Source organism: Dermacentor albipictus, chromosome 7, assembly GCF_038994185.2.
Source record: "Dermacentor albipictus isolate Rhodes 1998 colony chromosome 7, USDA_Dalb.pri_finalv2, whole genome shotgun sequence".
NCBI classification, from domain to species: Eukaryota; Metazoa; Arthropoda; class Arachnida; order Ixodida; family Ixodidae; genus Dermacentor; species Dermacentor albipictus.
Genome location: NC_091827.1, coordinates 80,026,840 through 80,039,683, shown reverse-complemented (window position 1 = coordinate 80,039,683; position 12,844 = coordinate 80,026,840). Strand labels below are relative to the sequence as shown.

Here is a 12,844-nt window from a genome sequence, read left to right as displayed (position 1 = left end):
AACCGTTTTGCCGCCAACGAGAGTGGCTTGGTAGTTCATGATGAAAAGGGTAAAACAGGCTGCTGCACAGAGGAAATCATCTTCAAAACGAACAAACCCGCCAACTTTGGTCACTGATTACGTGAGTACATGCTGCTGTTCTGTGAACCTCTTCGGTCCCAACTTTTATTTCACAAGGTACGTGCCAGAAGGTAGGTGCTGTACTTGAATGGACCTCTTTAGCGCTAACTTGATTCACGGGGCATGTTCCATTGGGTACGAGCCTAATTTCAAACGATATTTTCAACATATGCATGCACGAATGCGCCACGCGCGCACTCGTGATGGCTCGGCCAGATGGCATAGCGCGTTCAGAGGGAAGTGCGAGAGGATGCGTTTCGGTGGTGACAAAACGTTATGTCGCTATGTTATTTCAATATAAATCGGGTTATCGTCGACCTTCACTGTTAGACGGGTTCTACCGTAGTTTTTAACTGCAACGTTAAGCATACGCTCCAGCGACACATATTACCCTTCAACCAGTAATATGACACAGTAAAGGTACCTCAAGATCACCACAAGTTCTCTTAAAAAGAACTTGGATGAATTTGTATTGTCAAGGGAAAACTTTCAAACGATATTTCATCTTTGCAACCGTTGCATTAAACAAGATGGGATACAGCGCTAGAACTGGCGAAAATAGAAGCGCAAAAGGACAAAGTTTTAGGTATTCTTCTCGCGGATCTTGTGTCCTACTTTCATCACGCCTCCCAACCAACAAGCTTACTTACACCATTTACACCCCAAGATTTACACCACAGGCTGTAAAACACAGCATGTATATGATTCACACATTAAGTAATCCGTTTAAAATACACGCACGTGACGGCCTTGAGCACTTATTTTAAGAAATGTTTAGCAAAGTTTACACTTCACCAACACAAAATTTAAGCTGGCTTGTAAGTTAGCCCAAGTTTTCCGCGATTTCAACCAAACGTTTTCTTCGATGGTTCTTAAATATCTTCCAAAATAGCTTGGTAACTACTGCGTGGTTTCCAATAAGTTTTCTAACCTTGAGGAGCATTTCTAAATTAATTCACTAAAAAACTATATTTATTCCACGCGCATTGAAATTTACATAAAATATCACCCGTAAGCTGCTGCAACTTGCCCAAAGTATAAATGTGGGGATTGAATCAATTAGTCTTTACAAAGCTCTAAGAAAATTTCGGCGAATGATTGCGCCAGGTAACGCTCTCTATTACAGACCCCTACGAAATGATGAACAAATTCAGCTGTCTGATCCCGAGAGCTTATCTGAATTCAATATATTTTTTCATCTGTATTTACAGTTGAAGATCATCACAAAGTGCCCCAAATTCCTGATCATGAATTTCTATTCATGGAACCCATTAAATCACAATTGAAGTAATCGCAATCCTCATTACAAACCTTATAGTAATTTACTCTGGTGGTCCCGATAACACTTGTTCTACAATCTTGAAGTATGTACGGTCTATTTTTAGTAAAATATGTCAAATTTTGGTATAATCTTTATCAACAGGACATCTTCACATTGACTGCAAAGTTGGAAAAGCAATTCCATTCTTTCAAAGCGGTAAGAGAAATACGGCGGGGAACTACCGCTCTATCTCGCAGGCATGCATATGTAGCAAAATGCTTGAGCATAATATTGCATTGAATGCTTATAATAACATCGAGTTTAATAACTTCACTATTTAAGAATCAGCATGTGTTCCGAAAATATTTTTCTTGACAGACGGGTTCTACCGTAGTAGTACTGTCGTAGTACCGTAGTAGTAGTTCTACCGTACACAAGCTCAGTTACGGAAATTCACTACTGACTTGCACTTTAACATGCATAATAACCGCCAAAGCGATTGCATCGTTTTTGACACCTATATAACATTTGACCGCCTAGCTCACTGCCGACTCATAAATAAGCCATCTTAGACTAGGCTCACAAGCATTAGCGTGGTTGTGTAACTTTCTCTTTTTTCGCAAGCATTTCAACGTCATCATTAATTTTGCTTCTTTTTCTGAGATCACATCCCGTGTTCCACATGGCAGTATGCTAGGCCCTTAACTTTTTCTAATTTACAATAATGACCTGCGCTGCAGCAATTCCTCTTACGTGCGATTATTTGCTGACAACTGCGCCGTATGCCGCACTATTGAAACTCATGATGATTACCTCATCCTCCAAAAGGGCCTTGACCTTGTTTATGCCTGGTGTGGTAACTGGCTTATGACATTGAACTCGACAATGCGCGAAACAATTTCTTTTACTCGTAAACAATCACCTTCTGACTTTAGTACTGTCCGGTGTGGTGTAGTGTAAGTAGCTAGGCTTGCATCTTACATTAAACCTTTGTTGGAAATTGCATATCACCAAGATATGTGCTTAAGCATTACTAACACTGGGTGTCTTACGTCAAAAATTGCGTCAATGCTCAGCTCATACACGCAAATTGGCATATTTACAGCTCGTCCGCCCAGAACATGAATTTGCTTTGCACAACTCGTCGCCTCATCAAGAGTATTTAATTTAAGTGCTGTGAGCAGTAAAAAATTGAGCCGCGTTATGCAATTCACGTAAATATAAGCATCATTCCAGTGTAGCAACAGTAAGCTAGACATTCCACTCCAGACGCCAGATAGTCGTCGTTCTGTTGATATTTTACACTTAATATGCAAATATATTGATAACGTAACACCACATGACGAACCATTTCGCACATCCAGACGCCTTCACAGTCACCTCAGCATCAAACGCTTATTTGGTAAAAGTAAAGCTGTCAAATCTTGGATTTCTCAGAAGTCATCCAACTTTCGAACGACCTTCCTGATACAATTGTTTCAACCACTGAACGCAAACTTTTCCGTGAGCATTTGTACACATATTTTAAGTTTGTAAAATGATGGCCCTTTTTTGCTTGTCATTACCTTCCTTTTTTCTTTGAAATGCTCAACATGTATCTTGTTGTATAATCCCCCATTACTCAATGCTCCCACCGGAGCCTGTGATGTACCTTTAAAAAATAATTTAAAGAAATAATAAATAAATAAATAATAATGTGTCTACATATAGATATCTTTCTGGGCAGCTTTGATTAACGTTGAGCCGGCCCATTTTTATGAAATCAGAACTCGTTGTAACGTTCAGTTCTCTCAAAATAGTGGGGAACATAGCAGCTAATGGCCGCATAACGCTTTTTAGGATATCCCCAACAAATGTTTTTTCAAAGGACCGTTATTTATTTATTTATTTATTGATACTGTCAGCCCATGACGGGCTATTACAGGAGTGGATGTAACATACATAAACAGAGAAGTGCATTAGTGCGATTGAACAATGCAATAATGCAATGCAATGCAATGCAATAACACAATGCATGCAATGCATGCAACAACAATGCAATGCAATAAAAATTAAGTAGCACTGCTGATATGAAACACATTAACAATATTTAACGAAATACAGTGTTTTCTGTTTGTGGCGAACTTATTTGCCATGTAAAACTGCACACAAAATCAGGCTCCATATATTACCAAATGTTGTATATACCACACTATAACACTCTGTAGCACTTGAATGAATTATTTCGTACAGAAGACCTGAAATACCGCCTATTTTGCCCCTGCACATCTCTATTCTAGAGCGTTACCACAAATAATTTACGGCCACAGCCTAAATATACGGGAAATTAACTTTGGTTTTGCACTTAATTGGCAACATCACCCTAATTTTCACCTACAACAAAAAGGTTGCGACGGTTATTTTATCAAAGATACCTCTAAAATCTCATGTCTCGTGGAAAGCAATATATTATGGGTAAAAAGAATTTTCCTAATTATTTAAAACCCTCATAATTATTGTAGAAACGCTAAACACTACGTATATCGGGCCTAACATGGCGCCACTCTATTGACGAATACGTATCGGGAGTATTATGCCATGAGTGATTGTTTTATTCCGCAGAATGTAAATTTCTTCTAAGGCACCAATGTATCGGTCACATTGTCATTGTACAGAAAACGGTAGGCCGGGCTTCAGTCATCTGCAGCGCTAGAAATCTAGAGATGAATATAAGAATATAATTTTTCTTTTGCTTAAAGGGAATCTGAAAAGGTTTTAGAATTCTAAAAAAAACTGACGTTTCTCTGAATCGCAGACACTTTAAATCCTTGGTTCGAAGCCTTGTTTTTAGATAGTATGAGTAGCGGCGCCATACTTCCGAATTAAATTCACAGCTAAGGTCGCACCGCGGCTCGCGGTGTCAGCCAGCGGCGGAGGCAGGACAGGCGGCGGAAGTGGGAAAGCTAGCGAAGACGACTTCTATATAAGAGTCCAGGGCGCCCACTCCAACATAGCCTGCAGGTTTTACTCATCAATCAGCTTGTATTCTTGGCCCTGTTGGCAAATAATCATTGTATCCGCCTTACATTTTCACCTTGCGCTACAAAAGAACTGCTGCCGCGTGAAGCACTTCGTTTAAGAGGCATATATATAGCAGTCCTGCTGCTGCTGCTGCTGTTGCTGCCACACCTGGATAATTAACACATGTTTTTGCGTTATTTGCTTGCCTGTCGGGTGTATAGAAGACTCTAAATTGCGCAGTTCTGCTGCAAATTTCTATTGAACTTGCGTTGAAGCAAAATCGATTCTGATTTATGCAAAAATGTATCGGCTTTATTGGCTGGAAACGATAAACGAAGAACCATGCAGCATCGAGTACAATCCACAGAAACACAATTTTATTATGAGGCATGCCGTAGCTGGGGGCCTCTGGATTATTGGGGTAGCCTTAACTTAGTCACTTATCTGGCGTTGCGCATACCGCGACACTTGCTGCTCTTCCCACAACATTGTAGTAAAAATTGAGAAGGTGGCTGCGTTAGAAGAATATACAGATAAAATATAAGTAGGTCGATAAATGAATCACTGATCCAAAGTTTCACAAGAAAGCAGTAACGATGTGGACGGAAAATAGGAAGCCTACAAGAAAAGAACCAGCTTTTTTTTTAATGGTGAGCTGAAGTTTTGGCTCTTAATGTCATCGTCTCGACGTACGCTTTGAGTACTTTGGGTAAGAATACTTACTCGGCATTAGCACTCGTTGGCCAGCTTGACGCCGCTTCCCGTAAGCGTGGCACCGCTTCGCGCTTCACGGAAGGACATTACACAAAACACGTTGACCAACTATGTAACACCCATAGAAGGCTCAGCGCTCAGTAAGCAAAACATTCACGCCACCGGAATTCAGAAAGCCAGATGGTGGAAAACGACTAAAAATTTGAGAGGTGGAGGTGGGGAGGGGGCGTATTGTAGATGGCGCCTCTAACAAGCGCATTTTCTCGCAATGGAGTGAACGCTGCCTATTGCTCCTTGAACGTGGGAAGCATGCAGAAAATTCAGTGGTGCTTTGCGTAATGGTAATATGGGCGCACGTCACAAAAAGGGGAAGACGGTAAGAGTTTCAGCGGTGGGAAGCTATATAATGTGCCATCATGTCGCCCGCAGTTCGAATAAATTGTTCTGTGCACCACTTGCTTTTAGGATGGCAAAAAGTGCGGTTTCGTTAACAAGGTGACATTGCTTTACAATTGATTCGACAACATCCAACAGAAACACACGTCATCAGCTGCAAAGCAACTTATGTGGTGAGCCATGCCGTAGAATAATGTTTTCTCAAATGAAAGGGGCAACGTCACATGCCGATGCAGGTGACAATGGCGAATTCTCTGTGTACTGCGTGGCGTGATCGTTAGCAACGATTCTTCAGAGGTTGTAAGCTCGAGGGATGGGACGAGGTCCGCGCAAGTTGTTGACGACGTGGTTAAATTGGCGTGCACGACACGGCATCGGTTATACCGGATCGCTTGAACGGCATGGGGGCTTCTTTCGGTGCAGTCAAGCGAGACAAGGACAGATGTAGTGGCAAACAAAGTGGTACATCGTGTGCCAATGCAACGGGCACCGAAGACGGGTTTACGTATTCTGTAAAAAAAAAGATGAAGAAAAACAGGGCCGCGTGCTAATACTTTTATACTGACGTTATGCCCTGCGGTCACCCAAGCATACAAAAAGTAGCCTGTGATACTTCGGCATATCCTCACGATGTGTCCGCGTGGAAGACAGCGCATAGGTGTGAGCTTAGACGGCGGTGAATAATCAAGAGGTTTTTGCGCCCTTCGGTTGCGTTGTCACGACGGGACGCGACAAGGAGTGAAAGTGCTCATGTAAGCAGCTCGGAAACCAGTGCCGATGGAGTGAACCAGAGTTAGAATGCGGTATCAAGAACGTCGTAGGTAATCGAAGCTCGCCCGAACGCATTCTATTAAGGACATGAGCTCTGCATATTGCTTCTGCGCCTCGTGAATGGGCGTCAGTAAAGGGTATTCGAAAGGTGGAATGGAAGCTGCAATGACGTAAATCTGCAGACAAGACGGTTCATCAGAGACAACGTCTGCAAAAAAAGGGATCAAGGGCGCTATGCAGGAGGCGCCCGGTACCTCGTTCGCATGAATTTCGCCCGAACTTCCTGGACGGCACTCAGTGAACAGAGGTAGCATGGAACGCTCAAAAGCAGCAGACAAAATATTATGTCGAGAAAACGCCGCGTATGACAAAACGAGCGCATTCTGCGCACGCTGCTTCTGCGTTTCAAGCTCAGAAGGTTGTGGGACAAAAACACGCCAGCGTCTCGTATTTTTTCAACGTATTATCCCCATTTAACAACACCTTGACTGTACGGTCGTCTACCTGGCCACTTGACGTGAGCCGCCTCTTACACCATTCTCGGGCGCGTCAATGGCGTGCCTCCCCTTTTCGAGAATTATCGTTCTATCCGCTATCGAATGTGAACAGGCCACATGCAGCTCATTCTTGCACCTACACTTTCCAATAATCGAATACATTCAAGTACAACAAATAAAATAACAAACATTTCCGGTATTAAAGTGTCTGTTTTCCGTTTTCAATGCTATAGATGTTTGAAGAGACACGGATATCGAGTGAGCTAATAAGTTTTGCACTCTTTGCCGCAAGTGGTGACACTGAGGCGAAAGCTTACAGGCGGATGCATTTTGCAGGGTCCCACGCAAGAGAGAGTTCAGATTGCGAATAGTTGCCAGAGGCGCTGCAGTGCTATTCTAGATAAAGTCATTCATGACAATGATGTGAACATTCTCCGTTTACTAGCGAAATGACAACGAAGCGCCGCGGTATGGCTGTTCCCAGCAGGCGCTTTACCGATAGTGGTGCTCAATTCATCACTGATGACAGTGCGTTGTGCAAGTTTCATTTTGATGAGCGAGAGTGTTGAGCGCTCTCAGTTGAGCACCACGTCGTTGTTCTCGAAAGATGAGTGGCGCGTGGACCAACCGTGGCGAGTGAGCTCCCAGGGGTCACATGCCTCGCACGTGGCGCCACGTATACTTTTGATTGATGGGCGAACTTGTGCCAAACTCGTACGTCAAGTAATCCTTCAGAGTTAAGGTCGGTAATACGGCACTGGCATCAGCAGCCTGTGTGATCGCACCCAGCGGCAGCAACTGTCAATATGACTGTCTATACCCGTTCACCTACACGACCGGCATGCAGTTTATCCGTCATTTCTCCTTTCCGAACCGTCAGTGCGCTGGCTACGTGACGAGTTAGGCAAGGAACATCGTTTGCAGAGACAGTTTAAGGACCAAATGATTCTTTCCGAGCACAGGCTGGTGTGGCTGGGCTCCTGAAGAAGAGTTCATGTGATCTCTTCGGCTCCATTCGGCTTCAAACGCTGTGCGTACACCAAGATGCAGCGCCAGGCTAGGTCCGGCGGCGTCATCAGAGTACTGGGGCACCTGCGAAGAACTGGGGTTTAACCCGGACAAACCAACGTGCGAAGTGGTCACATAATATGGCAAAACGCACAATGGATGCTGGGCTGCGTTCCGGTGCAACAGGTGCCGAAACCGGTTGTCGCAAGTTACAAGCACGGCTTCATAGCACGGGCAGAGAGGGGAAGGAAGGTACTTTGTCCTCACCCGGACCACCTCTGCCGTGACCCTTTCCAGGCGGCAAGTGATTTGGCTCGCATACTGCGTGAGCAAAAGTGTAGGCATGTGGCTGTTGAATCAGATGACCGACGACAATTGTTTCCTCTGTGGGCACCCACGATCGCCGACTTTAGGAACTATGCCGATGAGTTAATGCAGCACGAGCTGCTGTCGTAACCTACACTCGGGGGCCCCATGACGATAGTGAAAATTCTCAAGTGCCTTCTGCGTCGTAAGCTCAAGTACCGTCGAGGCCACCTGATGACGGGCGACAACGTCCCGCCTAGCCGCGAAAATTATGGAGGTGTTGCAGATCGTGGTCCAAAGGCCTTCGGCATGATCTGCACGACCAGTCTGGAGCTGCGACTTTTCAAATTTGACCAAAGAGACGCTCCGAAGCTAGGCCCCATTACTGCAGTCAGTGTTCTACTGGGGAGCATTATGAGGAAATTATGGTAGGTCAAAAAAGAGCCGACTGCTTCGTTTGAGGTGAACAAAACAACTAAACTTTATTTCAATAGGGATGCCCGTCGCCGAGTGAGTTCGGAGGAGTACAGGGTTGCCCGCTGACGAAAAGAATGAGGCTAAAGTTGGCAGTTTCTTCACACTCTCCCCGGAATGAGCTTCAGGTTATTCGTCCATGTATTCCATGGGGTACATCAGTTGAATCGGTCTCCTCAATGTGGTTCCATTAGGCATGCGCACCATGCAAGCTCTGATTCTTCCATCTTGTCCGAGAAGAAATTCTGACACTTGTCCATGGTTATATTGCGCATGAACGTTCAGCAACTAGCCTCCTTCATTGCTTTACTAAAAGACACTTGCCCAGTTTTCCAGAGTTGCCTCGGTAGATAATGTTCAGGAACTAAAACGAGAGTGCCTTTCTTCAGTGCGCTTGACGAATTTGGAACAGCGAAATGTGCTGACTGGAGACTCGTAAGATATTCCTTTTGTCAGCGACGCCTAAATTGGTCGACCATCCTTTGTCGGTAGTGCCAGCGACGAGTGAGTTGACCAGGGGGCTGAGCCACCTCTGCAGCGGAACCACTGTCAGGAAGAGTGGTCAGTCGCTTTCCCACTAGAAAGTGCGATGGTGCTAGAGGTTCGGGTTCGCTTGCCTCCATGTAGACGTAGATCAAGGGTGTAGAGTTGATGACAGCTTCGATTTCAGTTAATATTGTCGTGAGCTCCTCGAAGTTGCAGTAGCTGTTTCCCAAGACCTTCTTCAACGATGTTTTCACGGACCGAACCACTCTTTCCCAGAATCCTCCCCACCAAGCAGCTTTCTCAGCTATACATTTCCGGCGTATCTGGTGGCTTGTGACGAAGTTGTGAATTTCTTCTCCTCTTATTGTACTCCATAGTCGCCTTAGGTCGTTAGAAGCGCGCTGGAATGTCGTGGCGTTGTCAGAAAAGATCACTCGATAAACTCTTCTTCTCGAGATAAATCTTCGAAACGCCATCAGGAAGTTTGATGTGGACATGTCGGTCACCACTTCAAGGTGTATTGCCCTGGTCACTGCACATGTGAAAATAACGATGTAAGACTTCCGGTTATTTCCTTGATCCTTTGAGATCAGTGGGCCAGCAAAATCTACACCGGTAACATCAAAGGGTGGAGCTTGTGTCACCCTCTCACGAGGCAGAGGAGCGACTGGCTCAGTAGCCGCTCGGCTGTTGAAACGGTTGCAAGTCACACATTTCTTAAGCACCTTTTTCACCATTCGCCTTCCCCGCACGATCCAGTACATTTCCCTCAGTTCGGTAAGAGCCTCCAGTGCACCGGCATGCAGGAGACGGCGGTCGGCTGCGCTGATCGTTAGCTCTGTGAAGGGATATCTTGACGGTAGGATAACAGAATGCTTCATGTTGTAGGACAACTCGGCTGCACCAAGCCTTCCTCCCACTCTCAGCACTCCATCGTCGTCGTAGATGACGCTGAGATCACGTATCGGGGAATCGCTTGGCACGCGTGTCGAGCGGCGAAGACACTGGAGTTCCACTTGGAAGGCCTCAAATTGTACTTGAAGAATCAAACAAGTATGCGCCTTTTGAACTTCCTCGGTCGTAATAGGTCCCTCGTACTTTTGGCCGGAGTGCCTGGTGTTGTGGAAAAATCGCAAAACCCAGGCTGTCACTCGAACCAGTCTAGAGAGGGAGCTGTATTTCTGCAGAGGCAAGACAGATTCCTTTACAGTCACGTTGTGAACGCGAAGGGTTCTTCTTTCCTCCTCTGCGATGATCATGTCAGTGGTGCCTTCATGCCTTGGCCAGCAAGTAGATGGCTTCGAAAGCCAAGCAGGTCCATTCCACCAAAGTGAGCTCGACTGGAGTACCTGACGTGTGACTCCCCTTGTCAAAAGGTCGGCGGCATTTTCGATCCCAGAACAGTGATTCCAGATGTCTGGATCCGATCGCTGCTGAATTTCCAACACTCTGTTGGCGACAAAGGGTTTCCATTGTTGTGCGGGACCTCGCACCCACTGCAGCGCAATAGATGAATCAGTCCACAGATACCATTTGGCTATTGGAAGGCTCAGTGACCGCTCCAAATATTCCTTCAGTCGAGCACCTATCACCATGCCCATCAATTCCAGTCTTGGAAGAGAAATTCTCTTAATTGGTGCTACTCGGGACTTTGAGAGAACCAGAATAACCTTTGCTTCCTTGACCCCGGAGATGCGCAAATATACAACTGCGCCGTAAGCTCTGGGGCTGGCATCTATGAAGATGTGTACTTCTTTCCAGCTATCGTTGGCTAAGCTACCATATTTGTCTTGGCACTGTTATGTCTGTTAAATGGTGTAGCTGGGTGTGCCACTGCGTCTAAGCTGCTTTGACTTCTTCAGGCAGAGGGGCGTCCCACTCAATACCCAATTCCCACAGTGTTTGAAACATCAACTTGGTTGTAACTGTGACCGGAGAAATGAGACCAAGTGGGTCATATATACGAGCCGATGCTTGAAGAATGAATCGTTTGGTGTTGCTGTTTCGGTGTAGGAAATCTAAGATGGCCTCCGTGGAAAATGCTAGGTGATCTCTGTCCTTATCCCATACAAGTCCGAGGACCCGTGAGACACTTGTTGTTGGACATTCCACGTAGCCAAGGGCGCATCCGGTTCCTTCGTCGTTGAACAGCTGTTGCAGCTTCTTGGAATTTGAGTTCCACTTACGCAGTGTCATGCTTGCTCGATTCATGACATCTAGTGCCCCTCGGTAGAAATCTGTAGCCGCCTCCACTCTGTTCGATCCTGGTATGAGGTCGTCCACGTAAAGGCTCTCGCTGATGGTTTTTCTTATTTCTGGATAATCTCCTGTCGTGGAGAGATGGTGGCGCACGGTGGCTGCGAGGAGGAATGGACTACTTGTCACGCCAAAAGGGACACGTGTCATTCTCCAGACCTCAATAGGAGGTTCTGGGTCTTCCTTCGTTGGAAGATGTGCATACCAGAGAAATCGGAGGGCTTCGCGATCAGCCGGTTGCACCAAAATTTGCAGAAATGCCTTTTCAATATCTGCACTTAATTCAATACGATGAATTCTGAAGTTCAGCAATACCTTAAGTAAATCTGGATTCAAGTTCGGTCCTGGTTCTAGGGCTTCGTTCAGAGATATACAACCTGCATCGTGAGAAGATGCATCAAAGAGGACTCTAACCTTGGTCGAAAGGCTGTCAGGTCTAAAAACTGCACGATGAGGCATGTAGTATAATCTTCTTACATCGTTGTTGCTTTCTTGCGATGGAAGTCGTTCTGCGAACCCTTGTTCCAGGTACTGATGGATAGCCTCGTCATACTTGATCGGCGTCGACTCATCTTCCATTAACTTCTTTGTGAGGTTAGTCAAGCGCTTCTTTGCAACAGCTTTGTTGTCGGCGAGCTGCATGTTCAAGGATTTCCAGGGCAGTGCTACCTCATAGCGCTTGTCCATTTTCTCTACCAATGCCGAAAATGTGCTCGTGACTTCTTCGCTTTCTTCATTCGTTTGGGCACAAGAGTCGATAATTCCAATGCTCTCAAGTTCCCAGAACGATTTAAGCTCCTTGGACAGGCTGGTTGTGTCGGCGAACACTCCGGCACGAAGCACTGCCACGGTTGAGCAGTAGGCAGCTGAGTTACTGCCGGGAATCGCTCCTTGTAGAGTCCAGCCAAATTCGGTCTTTGCCGCAACTAGTGCGCCTTGCAGCTTCTTAACTTCACCACACACCAAAATCCAAGGAAGAAGAAGAAGCACCGAGCAGTGCAGACGTGGAAGCATCGGCTCCGTTTCTTTTTCCATGCTCCGCTCGCCAATTGTGAGAGTACAACGAAAAGAAGCATACCACTGGATCCACGAAGCGACGGCGAATCGACTGACACCAAGATTCGAGGTGGGGCTCCTATTTTCACAATTTTACAGAACCTTTTCTGCTCCTAGACGCCGACTTGAGCTTAGCGGAGCTAAGCTTAGTGAGGAGTAGGGCCCTTATTGGGCCTAGTAAGCCCACCTGCCCGCAGGCATGGCGGATTCAAGCATGGAAGATGAAGATTTTTCTGGAAATGAAAGAAAGAATGCTCAGGAAGACTTCGGCTGGCAAGTCGTGGCTGGCCGAAGATCACGAGCTAGCACAAAGGCTGTGGATGAGGAGAGCACATTGCCACGCAGTGAGCGAGATCATGGCGCCAAGAAAACCGCCGTTGGTGGAATGATTAAGAATCGGGTTATCAGAGCTTCGAGAATGCCTCAACTGCCTGAGGAGCACAGCAAGATCATTATACGGCCTCGAGGAGGGCTCAATTTGAACAAGGTGAGCACCACC

The 12,844-nt window shown here is 45.9% G+C and overlaps 2 protein-coding genes across 2 annotated transcripts; both read right to left on the bottom strand.

The window, feature by feature from the left end:
- Positions 1–8,999: 8,999 nt before the first annotated feature.
- Positions 9,000–10,628, bottom strand: LOC139047854 (uncharacterized). Its single transcript, XM_070521996.1, has one exon. It carries the CDS (start codon positions 10,626–10,628, stop codon positions 9,000–9,002), a length of 1,629 nt encoding a protein of 542 aa, XP_070378097.1.
- A 244-nt stretch (positions 10,629–10,872) lies between these two features.
- On the bottom strand, positions 10,873–12,324 carry LOC139047853 (uncharacterized). Its single transcript, XM_070521995.1, has one exon. The coding sequence runs from the start codon at positions 12,322–12,324 to the stop codon at positions 10,873–10,875; it is 1,452 nt and encodes a 483-aa protein (XP_070378096.1).
- Positions 12,325–12,844: the final 520 nt, after the last annotated feature.

Excerpts from the sequence above, each read along its gene's own strand:
- LOC139047854 (XM_070521996.1), bottom strand. The coding sequence starts at position 10,628 with ATGGTGATAGGTGCTCGACTGAAGGAATATTTGGAGCGGTCACTGAGC.
- LOC139047853 (XM_070521995.1), bottom strand. The coding sequence starts at position 12,324 with ATGGAAAAAGAAACGGAGCCGATGCTTCCACGTCTGCACTGCTCGGTG.